This window comes from Nematolebias whitei, chromosome 1 (genome assembly GCF_014905685.2).
Source record: "Nematolebias whitei isolate Nwh7 chromosome 1, NemWhi1, whole genome shotgun sequence".
Lineage (NCBI taxonomy): Eukaryota > Metazoa > Chordata > Actinopteri > Cyprinodontiformes > Rivulidae > Nematolebias > Nematolebias whitei.
The window spans coordinates 21,336,389-21,361,388 of NC_056498.1; the positions used below are offsets into that span (position 1 = coordinate 21,336,389).

At 43.1% G+C, this 25,000-nt stretch overlaps 2 protein-coding genes across 2 annotated transcripts in view; one reads left to right on the forward strand and one right to left on the reverse strand.

Annotated features, from left to right (window-relative positions):
* actn3b (actinin alpha 3b) overlaps positions 1-5,554 on the forward strand; it is a 42,464-nt gene extending 36,910 nt beyond the window's left edge. The window contains exons 13-21 of the mRNA XM_037675574.1: positions 309-417; positions 501-641; positions 963-1,145; positions 1,592-1,726; positions 2,728-2,907; positions 3,003-3,149; positions 3,226-3,291; positions 4,417-4,575; positions 4,671-5,554. Of these exons, the coding sequence (XP_037531502.1) occupies positions 309-417; positions 501-641; positions 963-1,145; positions 1,592-1,726; positions 2,728-2,907; positions 3,003-3,149; positions 3,226-3,291; positions 4,417-4,575; positions 4,671-4,829 (1,279 nt within the window). The 3' untranslated portion in view covers positions 4,830-5,554. The remainder of the gene's footprint in view (positions 1-308; positions 418-500; positions 642-962; positions 1,146-1,591; positions 1,727-2,727; positions 2,908-3,002; positions 3,150-3,225; positions 3,292-4,416; positions 4,576-4,670) is intronic.
* Positions 5,555-6,029: 475 nt separating this feature from the next.
* prkd4 (protein kinase D4) overlaps positions 6,030-25,000 on the reverse strand; it is a 71,275-nt gene continuing 52,304 nt past the window's right edge. The window contains exons 2-17 of the mRNA XM_037675595.1: positions 23,774-23,912; positions 22,740-22,871; positions 21,442-21,596; positions 21,172-21,364; positions 20,130-20,213; positions 17,901-18,051; positions 17,684-17,807; positions 13,485-13,562; positions 13,127-13,337; positions 13,010-13,035; positions 12,860-12,932; positions 10,816-10,922; positions 10,577-10,738; positions 10,134-10,500; positions 9,940-10,025; positions 6,030-6,194 (exon numbers count right to left, since the gene is read on the reverse strand). Of these exons, the coding sequence (XP_037531523.1) occupies positions 6,030-6,194; positions 9,940-10,025; positions 10,134-10,500; positions 10,577-10,738; positions 10,816-10,922; positions 12,860-12,932; positions 13,010-13,035; positions 13,127-13,337; positions 13,485-13,562; positions 17,684-17,807; positions 17,901-18,051; positions 20,130-20,213; positions 21,172-21,364; positions 21,442-21,596; positions 22,740-22,871; positions 23,774-23,912 (2,253 nt within the window). The remainder of the gene's footprint in view (positions 6,195-9,939; positions 10,026-10,133; positions 10,501-10,576; positions 10,739-10,815; positions 10,923-12,859; positions 12,933-13,009; positions 13,036-13,126; positions 13,338-13,484; positions 13,563-17,683; positions 17,808-17,900; positions 18,052-20,129; positions 20,214-21,171; positions 21,365-21,441; positions 21,597-22,739; positions 22,872-23,773; positions 23,913-25,000) is intronic.

Consider the following 25,000-nt stretch of genomic DNA (forward strand, 5'->3'; position numbering starts at 1 on the left):
ACTAAAGGGCTGTGCTGTGCATCAGTAACTAAAGGGCTGCGCTGTGCATCAGTAACTGATGCACAGCGCAGCCCTTTAGTTATTGATGTACAACGCAGCCCTTTAGTAACTGATGCACAGCGCAGGCCTTTAGTAACTGATGCACCGCGCAGCCCTTGAGTTATTGATGCACCGTGCAGCCCTTTAGTTACTAATCCAATCTCATCTATTTTAGAGAAAGAAACATTGTGAAATAGGATTGTAATTCTAACATTTGTCATTTTAGTGGCGAGTTTAGAGCCGTGATGTTTATTTATCGTCTCCACCAGTGAGCTGGACTACCACGACTCTGCTACGGTTAACGCTCGCTGCCAGGGCATCTGTGACCAGTGGGACAACCTGGGGACCCTCACCCAGAAGAGGAGGGACGCTCTGGAGGTAAACAAAAATAAACAAACGTACAGACTGTTGAGTACACCCTTGAAGTTGACATGTTCTCCCATATGTTTGGGTGACTTTAGCGCGTGGAGAAACTGTGGGAGACCATTGACCAGCTGTACCTGGAGTTTGCCAAGAGGGCAGCGCCCTTCAATAACTGGATGGACGGAGCCATGGAGGACCTGCAGGACATGTTCATTGTCCACAGCATTGAGGAGATCCAGGTACTCCAACATTTAGACGTTTGTTTAGTGGTTCTTGTTGAAAACCCGCCCAGAGTAAGATAACTTTAAGGTACTATCTTGGCAAGCTGCGACTGAGGGCAGCACTCGTCTCCAGAATGTCTTGAACTGTTTTCAGGGGCTCTTAACACCACAATACACTACAATAGTGCACATTACTGCAGCCCAGTGAGATACTCGGAAGTATTTTAAAAAGTTAAACTGCCCAAAAAAATGTATTATTTTCTTTTAGTCCACTGTTATAAATTTTATAAATGACAAATGCGGGTTGATTAAGTGTCACACCTTCTTTCTGTGGTCCAGAGTCTGATCACAGCTCACGACCAGTTCAAGGCCACTCTGCCTGAGGCTGACAAGGAGCGCATGGCCACCTTGGGCATCCACAACGAGATCCTGAAGATCGCCCAGACCTACGGCATCAAACTGTCCGGAATCAACCCGTACACCAACCTGTCTCCACAGGACATCAGCACTAAATGGGACACTGTGAGTGAAACAGCACATCTATACAGAATCATCGTCTCCAAGAAGAAATGTGTGGTGGAACTCCATTTTAATAATTTATTACTGGTTTGTCTAAGTTGACGTAATTAAAAACAGGAAACACAAACCAACACCGTGTCTCTGCATTTGGTCATCGGGCTATAAATAAGTACAGTGCATCCTGAGTGAAGGGTCAGGAATAGTGTTGTGCATTTAGAGGGACAGAAAACTGCAGCCTGTAAATTCTCGAGATGAGAATAACTACCAAGGACAATCTGTCAGAGCCGGCTGAATATACCCAACCATCTGTGAGGAAATGTAAAATATAACTCGTCACTCACTCGTCTTTAAACTTTCTCAATGCAAGAGCAGGTTAAGTGTCAGAAATAAAGTGTATCCACTTTGAAGTAATATTACTTTAAATGAACGGTTTTCTCGTCCGTCTGCAGGTGAAGCACTTTGTGCCCCTCAGAGACCAAATGCTTCAGGAGGAGGTGGCCCGACAGCAGGCCAACGAGAGGCTGAGGCGCCAGTTTGCTGCTCAGGCCAACATCATCGGACCCTGGATTCAAACCAAGATGGAGGTAAACACCTCACTGACCCCTCAGAGGAAAACAACCTCAGTCTGTCGGATGTTGATGTTTATGGTTTTAGAATAAATCAACTCCGAACATATTCCTGTTGCAAATTTATTAGTCAGTCAACAAAGATGCTTAAGGAAAATAACAAACAAAACGATGTATTGGTACAAATAATTTATTATCTAAAGCAGACTTTTTACAATTTTAACCTAAATTATTGTAAATATTGATGTTTGAAATTATGACCAGGACACAAATTGAAAGGTGGAACTAGAGCAGACTTTAAAGCAGAGGTTCTCAAACTGTGGTCCCCGGACCCCTAGGGGTCCACGAGCCAGTGCTTTGGGGGGGGTTCGCCAAAAAAAGAAAGAAAAAAAACAAGCATAGGCCTATAAATTTATTTATTTTTTTTTTACAATCACGTAGATGTTTACCAACCCGTTAAATAAAATACACCAAAATGCAGGAAATCACATCTGCTTTGTTCAAAATCTTCCCCCCCCCCTCCATCCACCTGCTATCTGCATTCCAGCATGGATCAGTTTACTAATGAAGTCCTGTTACTTGGTCTGACTGCTGCTGTTCTGATTCTGTTCAGTTTTATATCAAGAGTTTTCTGTAATAATTTGAAGAAGTATCAACACATTTATGTTCATTATATGAATAGGTAAAGTTTTAAAGTGGTTTTTAATTCTGTTAATTTTCTCCAAACTGTAATCTTTGGAAGTTGAAATTAAAAGTTTTGTTAATTGTGTCTTGAATGAGAAATACTCCATGTTTAAAAGTATAAAAAATGTATTAACACTATTAAATAATAGGTCTTAAAGTATTTATGTTACACAAATATTTTCATTGCATTAAAGAGACAAATTGAAGAAAATTATTTAATAAACATGAGGGGGTCCCTGAACCCAAAAGTTTGAGAACTCCTGGTTTAAAAGACCGAACATGAAACACTCGACTCAGAACAAGTGGAACTGTTAACGCCCTCTTGTTGTCTGCAGGAGATCAGCCACGTGTCCGTGGACATCGCCGGCTCCCTGGAGGAACAGATGAACAGCCTGAAGCAGTACGAGCAGAACATCATCAACTACAAGTCCAACATCGACAAGCTGGAGGGAGACCACCAGCTCAGCCAGGAGTCCCTGATCTTCGACAACAAACACACCAACTACACCATGGAGGTGCTGCGAGCCCACCCCCTGCCCCAACATCTGCCCTCTGTGCTTCAACGCCTCCCCCCTCAGTCTGCTTCACTCTCTGTCCTTCACTCCTGCAGCACGTGCGCGTGGGCTGGGAGCAGCTGCTCACCACCATCGCCAGAACCATCAACGAGGTGGAAAACCAGATCCTGACCCGCGACGCCAAGGGCATCAGCCAGGAGCAGCTCAACGAGTTCAGGGCCTCCTTCAACCACTTCGACAGGGTGAGGCGAACCGGCCAGACGTAAACTGTGGATTTAGCTCGAACATAAAAACAAGTGGATTTGATTTTCCTTGCAGAAGAGAAACGGCATGATGGACCCCGACGACTTCCGCGCCTGCCTCATCTCCATGGGCTACGATCTGGTAAGTGAAACATCTGGACACAGAGGGTGGTTCAGTTTTAGTCTTGGCTTGTTTCAGTAGACAAGAACCAGGTTTGAACATTTTCAGTTTATAATCTTGAGACATCCTGCATTTCTTTATATTTTGCTTACAAGCAGTTCTAGTGGTTCCCAACCGTGGTCCCTGAGGAACACCACCCTGCTTGTTTTAGTTGTTCCTCTGCTCCAACACACCTGATTTGAATGAAAGGGTGATTAACAGGTTTCTGCCAAACTTAAATTAAACCACTGAATCAGCTGTGTTGGAGCAGAGAAATAACTAAAACAAGCAGGATGGTGTTCCTCAAGGACCACGGTTGGGAACCACTATTTTCTGTTATCTTAATCAATAGTTCTGTAGATTTTAAGGTGTTTAAAAGTTTTTCCCCCACAGCTTTTCTTAAAACTTATTTTCAGTTCAATGTCCAACCATTAAAAAAGCAACTTTTTATTAACTAAACAGATGCCCAAGTGACGTAGACGCGTTACACGACTTTAAAAACGGGTTTAAATTGGATCTTTAGGTTCTCATTTATGAGCAGTCTGTCACAAGAACAAACAACATTTTCCATTTTCTTTGGTATTTTTCACAGATTTAACTCAACAGTTTCACAGATAAAATAATATTTTAGCACCAACAAGGTGATTTACAAAGAGATGAAAATGTGACAGAATCAAATTAAGTTTAAAAATGAGCCCCAGTCGTTGCATTAAAAAAAAAACTGTAGCCACGAATTGATAAAGAATAACGTTGACAAAACTGTTGAATTGATTTGTTTCAAACAGCGTCAGGATTAGTTTAGTGGATCGAAGACTGAAAAAGTTTGCAACCATCGCAGTTGATTAGAACCTGAAGGACGACGCAGTTGCCAGGTCTTTGATGGATTTTAAAACATTTACCAGAGATTACTTTTCCATTGAGTCAATGATTTTTACACCAAAAAAAGACAGAAAAACATCTTTAGAAACTCCTGGATTGATTGAGATCGTGTCTTAGAAGGAAAATATAAAGAAGGTAGTTAAAACTTTTACATGTTACTGTGTAAATGTTATGTAAGGACTGGTTTACATTCCCAGTGACGATGTGGGGCTCTGTTCCTCTAAACAGGGTGAGGTTGAGTTTGCCCGCATCATGACCCTGGTGGACCCCAACAACACCGGCGTGGTGACCTTCCAGGCCTTCATCGACTTCATGACCCGCGAGACCGCCGAGACCGACACCGCCGAGCAAGTCATGGCTTCCTTCAAGATCCTGGCCTCAGACAAGGTAAACACACACACACTCACACACACACACACACACACACACACAGACCATCCTTACAGCAGACCTGAGATAACACCCCCCCCCCCCCCCTGCAGAGCTACATCACAGTGGACGAGCTGCGCAGGGAGCTACCGCCCGAGCAGGCAGAGTACTGCATCAGCCGCATGACCAGGTACGTCGGAGGCGAGGCTCCCCCCGGCGCCCTGGACTACATCTCTTTCTCCAGCGCCCTGTACGGAGAGAGCGACTTATAAACAAAGCCGCGTTTCTCCTCGCCACCTCCTCCTCTTCCTCCCCAGCTTCTATTTCTCCTGTTAGGAGAGCGTGATGTTAAACCCTTCCACTGTCCTTCTAAAATGCTTTGTTCTCATCGTTTTATTCCTCTCACGAATCTGAAGTTTCTCCCCGCTGCTCCCTTCCGTCCCGTCACACCCAGGAACCTGAGGAGGAGGAGAGTGGGGGACTTTGCTCAAATCCCAAGAACTGCAAGTGCAACGGGTAAAAGAAGCCTGCGTTAAGGAGCCGTTACAGACGAGTGATTTGAGCAAAGCCTCCTGCTCTTCCTCTCCCTGTCTGATGATTATTTTTGCAGAAGGGTGATTAAAGAAGAAAATGTGATTAAAAGGCTGGTTGGCTTGGTTGTGTATTTGTGCAGATGCATGCTATGTTGAGGTTTAGAAACTGTCTTTGAGTCACCGACTCTTCCTTCACCACTGAAACTTAAAACAGCATCTGTAGGAGCCTGGTAACAACCAGCAGAGGGGCAAAGCAGGTCAGGCGCTGTTCTGTCACCGAGACGAGCGTCTCGACGTGAAAACACGACGTGAAGCCTGAAAGTTAGCCGAGGAACTTTACCCTGGAGATCTTGAAGCCCTGAGATCCCCAGGATCAAATGAAGGATGAATGAAAGCACCAGATGTTAAGATGAAAACAGAGAGAGCAGCTCAGAGCAAAGCACCATGGGTAAAAAAAAAAAACCCAACAAGGACGGTGACTCTGGAATGAAAACAGAAGGAGCCTCTTCACTCCTTTTAGCTCAGGTGAACGACGAGTTAGGAGGAGAAACAGGAGGAGGTGAGAAGAGACAACAGGGCGTCAGGAAAGTTGTGAATGAATATCAGGGCTGGACGTGGGACCACAGCAGGCCTGCATCAGGCAGGAAACGCAAAGGATTCTGGTCCCTTAAAAAACCTGCTCAGCCGTGATGATGGGTGCGAGTCGACTCCTCTGTTCATGCTGATGTGTGACTTTCATCTGTGCTCCATTCTCCCCCCCCCCCCCCCCCATTATCAGTTCGTTCTGTCACCACTGATGCTACAAAAACTCTTTCAAACAACTATATTTAAAAAAAGTTGGAATAAAAAGGAATATTATATTATTAAACTGAAGTTTGGGTTTTCTTTTACACGCTGGTAAATAAGTTCCGTGAACATCTGGCAGCCTGAACTGGTTCATCAGAGGTCCACTTCATTGTTGGGGTCCCAGTAGAGATGAGGGGGGAGGCAGAGTCCCTTTTCCCGAGCGTAATGCGTCCAGTGGTCCTCTTCGGTCCGATGGGTCAGGTACCTGCAGCCCATCCTCCTCTCAAACTCCCTGAGGTCACACCACAGCTGGAAATCCTGCAGGAGGGAGGACGAAGAACAATGAATTAAAGAAAGCAGAGCGTTGATCCAGCTTTTATTCAGCGTGCATGTTGGAGATGACTCTCAGCTACTACCACACCAAATGCTAGCTCAACATCTGGAAAACTGACTCGGCTGCAGCCCGTTTGTGTTTACAGAGGTTGATGAGTTGGGGCAGCCATCTTGAATCAGACTGAGATCATCAAATTAATTCAGAGTTAATAATAGTTGCATTAAAATTAATGTCACTGTTTCATGTGATATTTTGCTAACAGGCAGACTTTCTTTCATGACAGCAGGTGATAGCTTCACAGGTATGGGCAAAAACCAGACCTACATTCAAGTGTTCAAAAACACAACAGAGTCTAGTGTGTCATTAAACCAAATCAGAGACAAAATGGAAACGATCCGTTGGTCAGCAGACGGACTCCTCCGTGCACGACGTCTGCTCGACCTCCATCCAGGAGTTTTACACCATTTGACTGATTCAGAGTTTAATGAGTCGTACAGCTGCATGTCACGATGCATCGCCCACAAACTTCTGCCCAGTCACACTTCTTAGTTTTTAACGTTGGGCCCAGGTTTTGTGTCGAGAGGGCGAAGCTGCTCTGACAACAAAACGACGCGTCGCGCTGCTACGTCAACGAGAGGTTTCACCGCTTCAGGTGCAGGGAGCTCTAGGTTTCACCTGAATGAATCCAGACTTCTGGAACAATGTCCGTTAGAGAAGACCAAAGTAGACACGTTTACCCATAATTCACAGCTCCATGTTTGGAAAAACACAAAACGGCGTACCAGAACAAACACCTCACACCAACAGTTTCAAGTCATCGAGTTGACCATGAACTCCTGTAGACCAAAGGATTCAAAGGTGAGGACACCTGTCCAACAGCCGAAGCTCTGACCGGACCGGGTCATAAAACGGGACAATGTTCTGAAACAGCAGAACGGCTGAAAATCAAAAGTGTTTCCATGATCCTGTTAACGTCCTTCAACCTGAGTTAAATGTTGAGGTGGGACGTTAGGAAAGCTGTGTAGAAACAAAAGTGCACACTTTAGTGAACTGAAGCAACGTTGGAAAGAAGAGTGGGACAAAAATTCATCCACAACCACGTGACACTGATAAAAGACAGAAATCTCTCCTGAAGGTTTGCTGCTGCTAAAAGTGACTACAAGCTGCTGACTTAGTTCTCACATCTTCACAACAATGGTGGACCATCAGAATCACTAACTTATGTTTTAATTGACTTTTTCTATTAATTATTACATTCTGAAATGTCTGCTGTCTTCAGTTCACATCTTCTGGTTGTGCAGCTTCCAGCAGCACATGTTCATACAGAGCTTTTATCCAATCATATTTCAATCTGTTGCTAGGGTCAAATTAATCTGCCTCATGGCCTTCAGAATCAACAATGCAGGCGCTGTAGCTTAAAACTAATGAAACGGTTGCTTTGACCAATCACATGCTGAGTTGATGACACCAGGGCCTTCTAGCAGGCCTTCAACAACGTCAGCATTTTTCACGTTGTTTGATTGGACGGTCAGACAGCAGACTGGTCAGAGCCAACTGCATTTGTAGCGTCCTGCACAAGATAAATGTCGAGCGGACATTCTCAGCCCTAAAGTGAACTGAAAGTTATGTCAGAAATACGACAGAAAAAACTCGACTCTCAGCGTTCGCTTGTGTGACGACAGTCGAGGACTTCTTGTTTTCATGATCTGTTATTTTTGTTGTTTGGGCCCACGTGCAGCAGGCAACGGGAGACTTCAGGTAAAAATAAAAGATTTTTAGTTATTTAAACCATACGAAACAAAATGCTGACGGGGCAACACAACTTACATTTATGGAGGAGCAGACACAGCCCATGACAGCACGATCCACAGACAGAGGAGAAACCACAGAGACACTAATGAGACAGAATGACAAACACCTGGGGTGACAGGAACAGGAGACAGGTGCGACAGGAGCTGAACAACAAGGAGGGGAAACACTGGGGAGCAGGAAACACGAAGACACAGAAAAGACAGGACAAAACACAGAAACCCCACACTTGTTGAAACAGAAACACAGTGATGACCTGTAGGCAGGGCTCAATTTGAGCTGGATCCTGCTGGAACAAGATCCGGGAACTCTTATTTTGACAGGGTGCGTTCTGGTAACTGGTAACAACAGGCTTACTAATAATAAAGTTATGACCAAATATGACTGCCTTGAACAAATAAAATGTATATTGGATATGTAAACTGAAAATAATTACATAAACACTCATTTTAAACACAACAGTCACGACTTCTTAATATCTCATACAATCTGCCTCTTCAAGTAGCATCTTCACATCTACTCTTAAAAACATCTCCGCCCCTAAAAGTGTGGTGGGAGTGAGTGCCAAGCTAACCAGGCAGTCGTACGTGGGCAGGAGCACAGAGGCGCCTGGAGGTTTCACATGCGGAGTCTGACAATGATGAGCAGCGACAGAGTCGGGCTCGGAACGGTCAAGTAAGGTGGAAGGGAGTAGGATGCTTGACAGAAGCAGAATGTTTAGGTAAACGTAGATGTTTAACAACCTGCAAAACTACACCAAAATGCAGGAAATTGCATCTACTTTGATCAAAATATTCTGGGGGAGGACACCCAGCCCATCTGCTAGTTGTGTTCTGGTATCAACTGGTTTACAAATTAAGCCCTGCCTGCAGGACAGAGGACTTGAACTCTGAGGAAAGAAAGGGGGATGGAGTTTGTGTACAGATAAAGCTTTGGGAGAGTAAAATGTATGTTATTCAAATGTTTTCTATTTTTATTACTGTATTTTTTCACTGCACAAGTCACACCTTTTTGCATAAATTTGCAAGTCCTGCGACTTATACACCGAAGCGACTGATATGTGTTTTTTCCCCCCATATTTATAACCAATGTTTGGCTGAGATCTGACGATTTCATTCATTCTGACATGGAAAATATTGAACACTACCATTTTCAGCCACTAGATGGCACTCGAGTAGTATGACATGCCATTGTGACATGTAATAGGTAAAAGTGGCTATTAATGAGACACTTGGCTTGCCATACAGAGCCACCTTCGTCTCGCTCCGGAACCCCTGGAGCAAACGTCAAAAATCAGCTGCATTTTGCCGCCCAGGTGAAATGCAGCTGATTTGACTGTTAAAGTGCATTTATTAAGTAAAATTTCAACTGAGACACACCTTTACTATAATGTCGAGCAAACAAATAATTGTTTTTAAGTGTTAATCTTGTTAAATTCTTGTTAAAGTCCTCTCGTGCATGCTCCCGCTGCTGCCATTTGGCAGCTTTTGGCACAACACCGGCCCACGTTCTTTGGTTGTCAGCGGCGATGCATAATCGATGCGACTTACACGGCGAGGTGACTTTTCTTTTTTTCTACTTTATTAGACATATTTGGACTGGTGCGACATGTACGGCAGCAAGTACGATAATTTATTACGTCCATATTGGTGCTTTTGGTCAATACGTTTGTGGTGCAGCTGCAGTTAAAAGAAACTTGTTGAACTGTGTTAACTGGGTTTCTTGCTGACACGTGGGATCTGTTATGTTTTTGTACACAAGGTCAGATTTACATCATTTTAGAACCTAGTTTAAAAAAAAAAAAAAAATTGTGTAATGTCCTGATATGTTCAACCCTATGGCTGACAGTGACTGGCCTTTCTTTCCCTGGGACTAAACAATGATCTACACAACATGAAGTTGGAGGGTAAGGTGTGAGACCTGTAGCCAGGAGTGTCCCAGAGCTTTGCCCACAGTGAACCTGCGTCTCACAGACACCTGCAGCAGGTTGTTGATCAGACTCACACCTAAAAAGAAAGAACAAATCCAATCCTGACCAAACTAACACCAGATTGTTTCAAACATTAACCAAGCGTCTGTTAGCACTAGTCCCAAACCAGAACCGACAGCCTGACCTTCCAGGGAGATGGAGGTCCAGGGGTGGCGTGGGTACATAAAGGCAGCGTTGGTGATCTGTTGCCGGATGTCCTCGTCCTCATTGAAGGGGAACGTCCCGCTCAGGCTGACGTACATGATGACCCCCACCGACCACATGTCCAGGGAGCGGTTGTAGCCACTGCTGCTGATCACCTCAGGCGCCAGGTAGGCTGGCGTTCCCACCACCGAGCGGCGGAACGATTTCTCGCCGATGATGCGGGCGAAGCCAAAGTCGCACAGCTTCACCTGGGGGAAGGGGTCCGCGGAGACCAGCAGGACGTTCTCTGGTTTCAGGTCGCAGTGAGCTATGTGTTTCAGGTGAAGGTACCGCAACGCCTCGAGGATCTGCATCCAGAACACAAGACTTTCTTTTTGTTTTTCTGATTTCAGGCAAAAAGTGAGTAAACTACAGGACACTCACCTGCATGAGCAGGAAACGAGTGATGCGTTCAGGGAGCCGGCCTTTCTCGCTGGACAGGATCATCTCCAGCATGTCTCCGTGGAGCTTCTCCATGACGACGAAAACGTGCCGAGACGTTTCAAACATCCCTTCCAGCAGAACCACACCGGGGTGGGACAGATTCTGGACAAAACGTGCAAAAGTTTCAGACGTCAGAGGAAATAACATGGTGAACACTGCAGAGAGACAAGTGCACACACCTGCAGAATGGCCACTTCATTCCTCAGCTGTCGCTCTTGCTTGGTGGGGAAGCGGGTCTTGTCGATGACTTTGATGGCGACCGATCGACCCGTCTTCCTGTGAGTACCTAAGGAACAACAAATTACATGCTTGCAATTAAAACAGTAGAAAATACTACATAACTTAATGTTGCATCCTCCATGGGAAGAAGACAGTTCCTCTTTTAATTCTAGGGTTAGAGTTTATTGTTCAACTCAATGTCTGCAAGATGCACAGATCATCATCCCTCCACCGCCATGCTTCACAGTTTATACGAGGTATTTGGCCAGAAATCTCAGCAACTTGCTTTAAAAGGTCTGTCCAAAGGACATGTGGTTCATTCTGATCAGACCCCCATGGTGGTGAGGTGGGCAGAAGGTACAGAGGGGTGGAGGGAGGAGGCAGATCTGAGGGAGCAGGAGGGGATGGAGATCTGGAGGAGGTCAGAGAAATACGGAGGGGCGAGACTGGACGGCTTTAAAGGCTAAAGAATAATTCTGAAGATGAAGCGAGATTTAACTGGGAGCCAGTGAAGCTGCTGCAGGACGGGAGTGAAGTGATGATACGAGGAGGTGTGGATGATGACGTGGGCAGCAGAGTTCTGAACCATCAAAGAGCGACTAGGTTTTCTCCTGGGAACCTTTCCCAACCAGCCATGTCTGGTACGACTTTCCCCAATGACCCTGTAATGACCTTTAACCTGCCAACTGAGCCTGTAGAGTCTGAGATGGAGCTCTTGGGCTTTTGTCATTTCTGTGAGCATTGCACAGTCTGACTTTGGGGTGAATTTGCTGGGCTGTCCACTCCAGAGAACACTGGCAGCTGTTCTCACTGTAGGATGATGGATCTTTAACTGTTTGGAAAATGACCTTTAACCCTTCCCAGACTGATGCAGTTGCTTCTTTAAGGTTATTGCTGATGTATTTCCATCTTGGCATTGTGTTAACACACAGCTGTATGCTCCAAAGCAACAAACTGACAAAACTTCTGCCCTTTTTTTTATATATATATATATTTTAAGGTATCCCAAAGATCTAGGTGCTGTGAAGGTTTTTTTTTTTTTTAAACGGTACCATTCAGGGGCATGGGGAGGGGAGGGTAAATGTTCTTTTTTTTTTTTTTGTTAATATTGTATTTTATACATTGTATAAAAATGGCAAATGTACTTTGATGTGTTGTCAATAAATCAATCTAAAAAAAAAAAACCTTCTGATTTTCTAGAGGCGCTCACACAGATGATGATCAGTTAATCAATACGTTCTAGCAGCTACTTTTCCCTCCAATCCAATAGATGCAACTGGAAAATATTTAGTTTTCTCACACAACTTTTCCATTTTTAGTTGTTTTTGTTTAATAAATAACGTCATGATTGGATCTGTTGTGTGCTTTTGTACACTTCAGATGAAATATTAATAATCTTAGCACCTGGTAAAGACCAGATCCATTTTCTGAAAGTGGGTGAATTTTTCTTTTCTGCTCTTCTTCCTCTTTCGGCTGATCCTGTTTAAGGGATCGCAGCAGCAGATCATCCTCCTCCATCTCACTCTGACCTCACTTCAACTACCTCCATGTCTTCTCTAACTGCATCCATAGATCTGTTCTTTAACCTTAAAACATCTACCTTCCTTCTCAGCATCATGTCAGCCAGAGTGTCCACCCTCAGTCCTACATTCTTGACTTTCCTCCCTCTGTCTCCTGATGTATTTTCCTCCTCGTGCTCTTCGATTATAAGTAGCACGATTTCCACCGGCACCCTGTTTGTCAACAGCACGGGTGACAGTAGTTGGTAACTCGGGCCTCGACCGATCTGGTATGTTGTATTTTTTACGCCTGATGCCCGTCCTGACACAACCCTCAACAATTACCTGGGCTTGGAACTGACACAAAGATACACTGGCTTGTTCTCCCAAGTGGCTGGTTTTGTGAACTTTCCTTTTTCCATGACTGCTTCATTCTTTGCACAGGTACTTCAACCCTGAATGGATAAAAAACATCAACTTTCTGTGTTGCAAGTCAAAGTGGTACCTTTGTACACCACTCCAAACTGTCCTGAACCCAGAACCTCATCTGTAAAGATCTGGTAGAAGGCGCTGATGTCCTGAAACACAAGCACACAGTCACACCCTGAAGAGCGACACTCGGAGCGAGGGGTTCAGACTAGAAGCAGGTCCTCACCACGCCGCCTCTGTCTCGGTCCTGATCTGCAAGCAGGAGCACACGGGGTTTAGAAATAAAGATGGCTACATTTAGGACTTCATGATCTGACGCAGATGGACGTTGTGGTCGTCTCACCCTGGTGCCCCTCTCCAGGTCTCCTGCTCTGCACGGGCATCAGAGCCTGATAGATGGAGCTCTCCCACACAGCGCCGTCCAAGCCCGCCTGCACGCAGAACACCAGCGAGGCCGTCACCAGCTCAAGGGAGTGAGAGTTGTTGCCTGGCAACGCGGGCACAGAGAGCTGGGAGGGGCCTCGGACCTGCAGCACCTCTGACAGAGGGATCTCCTGCAGAAGAGGGGGAGGGGGTTCAGCACCGACCATCAGTAGAAGTGAACTTGTTTTTAACTTGCATCACAACAGAAATATGTCGGAGCATCAGTGGATGAATCCTCATCACTGCTGATGATCAAAACGTCTTCACTTCTTCCGTACCTTGTAGTACTTGGTGCTGCTCTCGTTCTGGTACAGAGTGATGCTCTTCCAGTCCAAGACCCAATAATGTCGTTTTCTCTGAGGAAACAAAGGCGCGATAAATCTTGATCTACGAGTGTTTCAGTGTTCGACATGATGTACATCACCATCTATAAATATGAAGTTGGTGAAATCACGTAGGAACACTTAGTGTCCAATGAGAATCGAACACGACTCCAAACAGAGTTTTCTTTGTGTTCGTAGATTTTATTTAAAGAAAGTATCAAAAAAAAAAAAAAGTGACATTACATGTTTCACAGAACCTAATCAAAAACCCAACAAATGTATTATTTCATCAATTAAATTGTTAAAATGTTATGATTCGGTTGAAAATAGTATTTTACAAGTCATGTAAAAAGCTCATAAAAATAAAGCAATTTATATGTTTAAAAAGATGATTAAGTTAAAACTGTTAGGAAAGTACCATGTGAAGAATGCCTGATGATTTTTTGTTTTCACTTTGGGGATTGTTCAAGCCCGACTTGTTCTTTGTAGTTATTTTATATTTGTTTAAATAAGGGGCAGAAATTATAAGAATTTTCTTCTTCTTTCTGCACGCTTTTCATTCAATGTTTTTTCTTTTTTCTTTTAAATGAATGAATAAATAAATAATTTAAAAAAATGTAAATTTTAGTAATGTATATACAACTGAATAAGAAAATTAGAAAAAAATGCAGTATTTATGTACTGTATAAATGCAGTATTTATGTACTGTATAAATACAGTATGTACTGTATAAATGCAGTATTTATGTACTGTATAAATGCAGTATTTATGTACTGTATAGATACAGTATATATGCACTGTATAAATGCAGTATTTATGTACTGTATAAATGCAGTATTTATGTACTGTATAAATGCAGTATTTATGTACTGTATAAATGCAGTATTTATGTACTGTATAAATGCAGTATTTATGTACTGTATAAATACAGTATTTATGTACTGTATAAATACAGTATTTATGTACTGTATAGATACAGTATTTATGTACTGTATAGATACAGTATTTATGTACTGTATAAATGCAGTATTTATGTACTGTAGAGATACAGTATTTATGTACTGTATAAATGCAGTATTTATGTACTGTATAAATACAGTATTTATGCACTGTATAAATACAGTATTTATGTACTGTATAAATACAGTATTTATGTACTGTATAGATACAGTAATTATGTACTGTATAAATACAGTATTTATGTACTGTATAAATACAGTATTTATGTACTGTATAAATACAGTATTTATGTACTGTATAAATACAGTATTTATGTACTGTATAGATGCAGTATTTATGTACTGTATAAATACAGTATTTATGCACTGTATAAATACAGTATGTATGCACTGTATAGATGCAGTATTTATGTACTGTATAGATACAGTATTTATGTACTGTATAGATACAGTATTTATGGGCTCTGATTATTCATTTAACAAGCGGTACACAGACGTCCTCCATCGCTGAGGGATTTGAATAGTGAATGTTTGCAGTTTTTCAGATGAGTGTTTTTCTGGACTGGAAATGAACAGGGAATAAAACTTAATGTTTTCAGTGCACGATACTCAAGTGGGTAGGAGTCACACTGTGGAGAAGAGGAGAGGCGGATGTTTTATATTGTCCCAGGCAGCACAGAGTGACAGCTCCTGGTGAGAGGACGGCACAGTTTGATCCAACATCAGGAGCAATGGTGGAGCCAGGGGGTGGCCAACGGTGGCCACCATAGATTCATCTTTGGCCACCCTAATCATTGAAGGAATCTTCTCTTTTATGCTAAATAAAAACTAAAAAGCAAAGTTTCTTCGAATGACTGGTTTACACATATGTATATGAGAGATCCAATTTTTGATAGTGACTTTTCCCACGCCTAGATACAGCCACACACCAAAATGGGTCGGTATTTCACTTATTTTTAAGTTATTCAGCTCATGAGATCAAAACTGGACGGACAGACTGACAGAGAGTGTTTCCAAGTCCCCTCCTTGCACCGTGATGAGTGACACCCCCCAAAAAATGAGCACATTAAAGACCTAAAGTACAAATCAGGAGAAAGGCTAAGGTTGAGTAGCTACGCATGTTAAGTTTATTGTAAAGGATTTTTAAAATAAATTAACAATAATAAATTCTCTTCATATATCTTGCACAGTGACTGCTGGACATGGGCACCAGCGACCCCCGTGACCTGAAAAGGAAGAAGCGGGTAAAAATAATGGATGGATGGAAATACCCTTGAATCCTCCAACCCACTTGTGAACAGCTACGTGCCTCTCAAGTTAGCAGGCTAACTTTTGGATAATGTAGCATAGGCTATTGCCTTGTAAAACTTTATCCAGAACAATAAATCTAATGTAAAGGAAAACTATATCAGTGTTAGTAACGTTATCTTTGTCGTCCTCAATGAAAAGCATTGTTTGTGTGCTCTGCAAAGGGAAAACAAAACACTGCTGTGGTCAATGCTAATTAGACCTTCACTATACGTGACTGGCTGTTTAAACAATGAACAGAGAAGGGTGCTTCTTTGTTTAATTTATATTTTTGTAACACACTTGATAACTTTATGGTGAATAGTGGAGGATAGAAAGTGTGAACGCACGTTAGGAAGACTGCTTCAAGACTTCAAGTGTTAAAACAGGTTTAAAAGTAGCTGTTTACTGTATTTTACGGCGTATAAGTCACAGTTTTTTGCATAGATTTGTCAGTTCTACAACTTATACGAAGCAACTTATATAAGTTTTTTAATTTTCCATATTCATAACAATTTTTGACTGATGCTTTAAATTTATAAGAACTGTAACAGTGAGCCCTCCCGTGCGTGCTTGCTTCACTCAGCTGGTGCAGGCGGAGGAACGCTGGAGAGCTAGCAGCTTTGGCTTTGATCGATGGATCGATCATCGATCGATGTGAGTGAAGCAAGCACGCACGGGAGGGTTCAAAGATGGATGGATGGATGGATGGATGGATGGATGGATAGATGGCGCCATGCTGCCAAGGCAAAATTAAGCTGTTTTGACCATTAAATAAACACATAATAAACATGACGGGTCAGCGGTGACGCATAATAAATGCGACTTATACACCGTAAAATATGGTACTTATGCCCCTTTTCCATTAGTACCGGCCCGTACCGGTACTAATGGAAAAGGGGCATTAGATTGTTGGGGGTGGACAAAGCTCAAAATTTTTCAGCCATTATATCAGTTATCGACATTAGCCTTCCACCGCACCAATATCAGTATTGATATTGATTGGGCTCTATTTGACTCTACAGGTTCTGAGAGTAGATCAATCATCAACCATCAAAACAAGCATTCAGACTTTTTAAGGTGCTGTTCTGGGAAAAACTACTTTCATTAGGAAAAATAGTTTCATTCCGTCCGACTGTCGTGCTAACGGCTAATGCAGGCCGGATCCAGACCAAAGAGGATCGTTGTTCTTGTCTTGAAACTCCTCAAGTCTCAGCAGTTTGTAATTTGATGCACGATCGACACAGAAACCTTGCTGCTGTGCGGCTGCAGCGCTGACCACAGCTCTCTGAGTGACACATGCACGCAGGATTTTAGAAACTTTACGTTGTCATCAGATGCACCTCAAGTTTCTGCCTGCACAGAATGCTACGGTTAGTTGCAAACCCCAACAGCAGCAGTTAGCTGTAGGATTACGCTGCAGCCACAGAACTTCTGGCAGGAATATTATAATAATTCTGCAGAGATTAGGAAGGTTTTGGGATTTGGTCTTGGCTCCATTCAGTAGCTGTTTGACTGTACATCCAATCAAGTTTAAAGTCAAACTAATAATATTCAGAGTTCAGATCAATACTTAATTAATTACTGAAAACATCTGCACAGAATACCACCTGAAACAAAAGACTATAGTTGTTGACTCTGGATTAACACCATGGTCCTAATCCTTGTTCCTGACTCATCTGTTGACAAACAACATCAAAAGAAAAATAATCTGATTATTTCTGTGCCTGATTTTATTTTCTTATCGATCAGATTATCCAAAGGTTTACATCTTTTGTCTCCATGTTTTTTTTTTTTTTTTTTCTTTTGAAGCAGCAGCTCTGATGGAGTTGTTCATGTGAAGCGTTTTTAATTCTTACTGGACCGTCAGCTTCATTCATGGAAGCCCGGATGATGTGTGCTTCTCACCAGTGTGTCGGCGTTGGTGTGGTGCAGCAGCCACCCCTCCCTCAGGACCCCCCCAGGTCTCCTCTTAGTGTGATGAACCGACTGGACGAGCCTCATCAGGGGGATGTTGCTGCTGAAGCACGGACTGATGCAGGACAAGAACAAAGAGTTGATCAGCGTCGGAGCACAGGTTCAAGGTCTGGATGAGACATGGAACACCTTCAGGAGATCCTCTGACCTCATCGGCTCTCTCGGTTGCTCCGCCTCGCTGGTGTCAGTCAGCGAGTCACAGTCGGTGGACATCTCATCGTCTGAGACGTCCAGGGTTGAGAGCTCAGACTCATTGTCTTCTGCATCTTGTGGGCACCTGTGAGCAGCTGCAGAGGATTCTGGGAAAGTTCCAGCATGAAGTTACTTGAGAGAATCAGAATCAGCCTTTTTTTATCATTGCACCCGAAGCACAGTGAAATTTAATTTCAGTCCAAAGAAACAGCAACAACCAAACAACAGACATGGGAAGACAGGGTGCCTGAGGCTGCAGCCTCATGAGAGGCGCTGCCTTTTTTTGTTAGATAAGGAAAAGGAAACACGAGAGCTTGTAACTTCTCCAAGGTCGATTCCTTCCCGCCAGCAAGATTCAGGAGCTGCAAGTAGACTAAGATTCTCAGCAGAAATCACGTCCAGCTTACAGCTCAGCTCACTATGGGGGCCGAGGTGAGGTAGAGGCAGGGCAGCTGACTTGGGACCCGAAAGTCCCAGGTTCGATCCCCAGTCACTGCACATCTCGTGGTGTTTCTGAGCAGGACACATTATCCCCAATTGCTCCCTGGGCACATTCAATAGCTGCCCACTGCTCCACCTGGGGGTGGATGGGTTAAATGCAGAGAGCTAATTTCACCATTGCATGAGAACATACAATGACGACAACACATTATTATTATTATTATTATTAATATTATTATTATTATTATTTGAGTCTGAGTGTTCACAGCACGGCACATTCCTTCACACAGGCCAGAACAGCTGCCAACGTTTTTCAAATTTGTCAATATGCCAGGTACCCACCAACTCCAAAAAGCAAAAATCATGTTATCATAAATCCAATTATGTCGGCATCTTCAACGTCCTCAACCGACAATATGATCTTTCACTGCCCCCGGGAATCCATCGTGTATCTGGCTGCAAATGTCCCATCAGGGCAGGAGGGTTCTCCTTCGTCCTGTCATCTCGTTGAGAAAATTTGATCAATTGCGTTGAGAGACCAGCTGACCAGATCCATAGTTTACAATTCAGAAGATATGCAATGAGAGGCTCCGAAAGTTTCACAGGACAAAGAGCAGAAGCAGGGGAAGGAGCGGGAGGAAAAAGCGTCCGCCTCCACCAAGAGCAAGAAGGAAAAAAAAAAAAAAGGAAGGTTACAGGAAAGAAACAAAACAAAGTAGAGAAGTTCTTATTCAAACCTATTGTGAAAATATGACCTGAGAGTTTTGGACAATGATTCTGAGAACTGGAACAGAAAGTATTTTAAATTATGTCTAATAAAAACACTGACTTTGTTCATATTTCTCCTTCATAACAGAAAACTTTTATATCGTTTCCAAACAACACAACGTAACAAAGCTCTTTCTGTTACTGAAAATCTACAAATAATGCTGCCAAAAGGTGGAAGGCAATCAGTACTGTATTTGCCTGTGTTTGTTTGTCTTTCTGTTAGCAAAATATCTCAGGAACCACTGGATAGATTTAGATGAAACTCAAAGTATGGATGCAGTGATCATCTAAAACCGATTCACTTTCAGAGTAAACCTGATTCAAGATGTCCGCCACGGTAAAGTAACGCAATCGACCCACAAAAACAGCCACAACTGAGTCAGTTTCACAGAAAACAAGTTCAAATCTGTTGTGGAAGTAGATGAGAGTCATTTACAACTCGCACTCTGAGAGCTACCGCCAGCAGCTGTTTGACGTGAACTTTGTTTTGATAAATATTTCATGAACCACTAGAATTAAACTTCCACAAACTAATAACTCCTAATTTAAGTGACGGTCAAAGTTAAGAACTTTAGACAGTTCTGTATCTAATGATCCAATAAAAGGTTGTTTCTGTGTGAGATTTAATGTGCAGACCCAACACGACTCGTTCCTTGAGTTTAGGAGCTTCATCGAGGCCACTTGAACTAAAAGAGTCAGACACCTCAGAGAGATCTCATAAAGAAACGAGGCAGAAACGTATCATAAAAATATTTTTTAAATCCATACAGGCTTTGTCTTTTTTCCTCTGAATCATTGTGTTGCTCATCATCACGCCTAAAAAATAAATAAATAAAAAAATACATGACATTTCTGGGAAGAAAAATCAGGCCCACTCTCCCCTACTGTGAAGATGGGTGAGTCAGTTTCACCTCATCGGGACGTTACGTGAACATAAGAACCAGATCCAGAACTGAAAAACAGGACTGGTGCTCACCGTTCCCGTTGATGCCTCTCTTCTCTCCTGGACAGTCTCTGGGGATCAGCGGCTCACAGCGCTTATGGCAGTTAAACCTGCAGTCTGAGGAAACAATGGGGGGAGGGGGGGTCAAGACACACTGAGGAAAACAAAGGTGATGTGGAGAAAGGCTCAGACCTGAAACAGTCGTGTACTGCACTTAAAGAGATGTCAGCTAAGCGTGTACGCACACCCCAACACATACGGAGCATTGGGACATGTTGAGGCGTTCAAGAAAATTAGTTCCAAGTCATCTGTGGACGGATGAGGAGATCCTGATCCAAAACAGGAGTCCACCTCTGCAGGAACAGGAGCTGCATTTATTAGTCTTTAACCCAAGAGCCATTCGGAATAACATGATATTCCTTTATTTATGTATTTAGACTTTATTTCTATAGAATGATGTTGTTCAAAGAGGTATCTACAACAGGTAAGACACTAACTAAACATAATTTTTCCACAAAACATCTGCTCAGTCTCATTAATAAGTGCTGCTTTTTTAGATTCAGCCTGCAAAACTAATTTACTATTTGAATCCTATTTCAAGTATTTTTTTCTTCTCTGCCCCCACATGTGGGTTCTGTTAGGGATTTTTTTGGGGCAAAATTTATGGATGTTTTTAACAGCTCTGTCTGAGAATGTTCAGCTCTGCCCATGAATCGTATGTTAGGGTTAGTAGAAAGCTGGATGAGGAGCTGAGTGAGGCTGCAGGGTGCAGCTGGCACTCCAACTTCACCTCTGAGTGTGTGAGCTCGGCTGAACAAGCGTATAAAAACGAGCGTCACACACTGCTCGCGGCAGATTCTTGTGACTGGGCTTCATGCGTGTACTTCCTGTGTAGCCTGTCCTAAAAATCTGACCTTGCAAGTAAATACGGGTTAAAACATTTCCCTGCCGTCGAGTGTGGCTCCTTTTGAGTAAGTGAGATGAAGCGAGAACATTTTTCTCCAACAGGTTCTGTCCTGCGTTTTCAAGTGTTCCGTTTTGTTTCTGTGTTCTTTATGTTTGGGCTGGAGCTGACCTGAGCACTGCAGCCCCTGTCTGAAGAGGCCCTTGAGCAGCCGGTGGCAGTGCTGACACACCGTGGGTTTGGTGTAGCTGTGGATGTGGAAGGTGTGGGGGACCTGAGGTCTGCTCCGGTCTCCACACCCGACCAACCAGACCGGAGGCTCGTTCCACGACGGAGGCCTTGACGACGGTTTGGACATGCTGATCTGAGCGAGGACAGAGGGAACAGGTCAGGAGAGGTCAGAGTAATCTGTGAGCTCCTTCACTGCGATTCTTCTGATACCTCCTCCAGACTGCCTCCAGCCTGATTGGACAGTGAGATGGTCGGCGGTCGCCGTGGCGGGAACAAAGAGAAGCTGGTGCTGACTTGACGTCGAACGCGACTGCAGTTGTCAGGCAGCAGGAAAGCACATCGTTTGTGGAAGTCTAATCCACACCCTGACAGAGGACAACAGAGGCACAGTGTGAGAAATTCAGAACACCCATCACCATCAAGTGTTTGTCTGTTAGCAAAATATTTCATGAAACTTTAGGGTGGATTTTATTGATGATGGAGATTTAAAAGGTCACATGTTTTTCACTTATTAATGTCAAATGTTATGTAACTCATATTACCATATGTGTGTGTGTTAAGGGTTGTTATGACTGGACTGGGTGCTGCAGGAGCATGGAGCCTTTCACTCGAATAAGCAAGGAGGCTGCAAGAGTCGTCTGACCTTGCCTTTGTCTGATAACCTTTATAAAGACGCTTCCTCATGTTCTCTTTGAGCAGACATGGAGTGCCACGTAACATTTTTATGCTTGTATTTGCTTCATCTTGCAAGATTAAACCTGGGATTAAGAAAATTATCTACCTCTCCTGTGTGGCATATTTATTTTAAGAGCTATTGAAAGGATAATATTAAATTATCCTAACAATTAAAACTCTCAGAAAGTAATTGGATGTACATCTAAAGCTGACTGGAGTCGACCTGATACACGAGGGATGTCACCATTTAGCAACCAAACGGAGAGAACTCTCACTTTTACAGACACCGAGCTAAACTTTGGCTTAGTCGTAGCTGAAAGTTATCCAAAACACAAACTCTGAGCGCAAACTGAATGCGTGAGATCTATGTTGAAAACGTAGCTGTCAAATGGTGGACCTGTCAAAGATCGAGCTAAATATCTCATGAACTACTGGACGGGTGTTAACAAAACTCACTGCAGCTACGTCTATAACTGAAAAACTTCTGAAGTAAACACGATTCACGATGGCTACCACGGCCACCTGACTTCAGACAACACACATATAGCTATAATTCAGATCATTGAACAAGAATTTGGCATGGTAGTAGCTGAGAGTAATCCACAACACAAACTTTGAGTGATCTCACAATCCAATGAAATTGTGCATAACGTTATTTTCAGTAACAAAATTTGACAAAAACAAGTAGAATTTCATAATTTCTCTTAGTTTAAAGCTATGGTACAAAAAAAAAGCTTTAAAGTCAAAATGGTGTTCTTCAAGAAATGCTAACCAACGTTTGCAGCATTTAACGAGTTTTAAAAATGAAACTTTTGTTTCATGACCCATCTTACCTTCACATTTTAACCCCTGTCGCACGAGGCCCCACAGCATCTCCCCACAGTGGTGGCAGAACGTGGGAGTCCGGTACGACTGGACCAGCAGGGAGTGCGGACGCATCCTCACCTCAGCTACCGAGACCGATCCTGAGTCGGGTCAGAAATCAGAGGGATTGAGGAGCGCTCGGCCGTGATGCCACAGAGCAAACGTTTCCATGGAAACATACAAATGATATCAGCAACCGTAAGAACGTAGGCAGGTGCATTTTTATTCTGCGTTATAAAAACATGATTCCAGGGGCAGCAGCTTAGCAGCAAATTGTGCATGTTTAGTTCAACTGAGTGAATTATTATTCCGAATATAAACAAGAAAACAGAAAGAGAACGTGTTTCAACATCTTGGTTCCTGGATGTGGTCATCATTGACAGCTGCAGGCAGAGTTCAGGTCAAAAGAAGCAGCCTCGGTGCGTTTCTGTCCCTGATGGTCGCTCTGTTTCCCACTGACTCGTAGTTACTTGATCCACCTTAAAGCCTGAGGCTTAACTGGTCTCTACTGTGGGATTTAGCAGCGTTGTAATGGTCAAACAAGTGCAAATCTATAAACAACAGAAACCTTAGGGAGTCTGCGTTACAGATAAACAGGCAGCTTCAACAAGTCTGACCGTGACACAAGAAGTGACCTGGAATTCAATTCTGTACTTTATTAATCCCAAATTAACTTACTTATGGCTTTTAGTTGCTCCTGTCCCACCTTTGAGATACGCTGTTGCCAAGAAATTCAAAATAACTTTTTTCGCCAAAAATGGTACAGTATCTTAAACGTTTCCTGTTTTCTATGCTGCACTGTGAAGAAAATATTGATTTACAATGTTAGCAAATCATTGTATTTTGTCTTTGTTTATATTTTACACAACATCCCAACTTTTTTGAAACTGAATTGTGCTCTGCAACCCAGCAGCATGCTACCTTCAAAGACAGCAGGAAAAACAGACAAAATCTTGTCTATTCATCTCCCCATTGGTGGTTTGAAATCTTTTGGACATCTGACCTGCGATGATGACCTCGATGAGGTCCCCGTCCTGCAGCTCGTCCTCGTCTGTTAGTCGCTGCAGCAGCTGCTCGGAGGCAGGTCGATGTCTGAACAGCAGGATCTTCTCACCGGAGCCGACCACGCTACAGTCAGGAGCCTGAACACACACACAGTCTCCAATTGAGACATTTTGACCATAATCCAACCAGCAGATTATTAATGAGCAATGTCTGGAAGTCTCTAAATGAAGGATTTGCAGCTATTATTTACCCAATTCCTTGTAGGTATAGATTAAAAAGCATTCAAAGTTAAATTTGTAATTTGTTTGAATAGCTAACTAAACTCTAGCATTAAACTCTGACTGCTAAATGTTTGGGTTGTTGCCATGTAAGAAGTGTTTCTGATTAATTTGAACTGTTTATATGTGTTTTTAGCCTAAATGTATAAAGTTTCTGGAGTCACTGGAAGATAAAGTAAATATAGGACAAATGTTGAATCAAAAGTTCTTTAAGGTTCAAAGTCAAGGTCTTTATTGTCATTCACATCACCTGTGGCGCATGAGGTGGAAGGAAATTGTGTACACATGGTCCCAATTACATCCAACAACAGCAAAAATATAAAGTGTAAAAGACACACACAGACATGCAACAAAACTATCATCTCTCAAAACTCAAACCTTCTGGCATTATGAAACAGTAAAAAAGAAAAATATAATAGTTGTGGTCAGTCACGAACAATAAAAAGTTAAAACATCCAAGAAGGTGACTACTTCGTATAACAATAGTAAAATGATTCATGGTTGTATTTATAAAGAGCACAAGAGAGTTAGACGACAAAGTCCTGACTTCATATCTACTGGAGTGAAGACGCAAAGCAAGACCTCATGTTTGAACACACACAAATACACACGTACACACACACCACTGACCTGCTGCCTGGAAACAGGCTTGAAACCAGCGAGAGGAGCTGTGTGTGTGTGTGTGTGTGTGTGTGTGTGTGTGTGTGTGTGTGTGTGTGTGTGTGTGTGTGTGTGTGTGTGTGTGTGTGTGTGTGTGGGTGTGTGTGTGTGTGTGTGTGTGTGTGTGTGTGTGTGTGTGTGTGTGTGTGTGTGTGTGTGTGTGTGTGTGTGTGTGTGTGTGTGTGTGTGTGTGTGAGACAGAGGGGAAACACTGTGGTTGGAAACTTCTACAGACCACAGCTCCTGAGGCGTCTGCACCAAAAGCAGACCAGCACCTGCAGCTCACA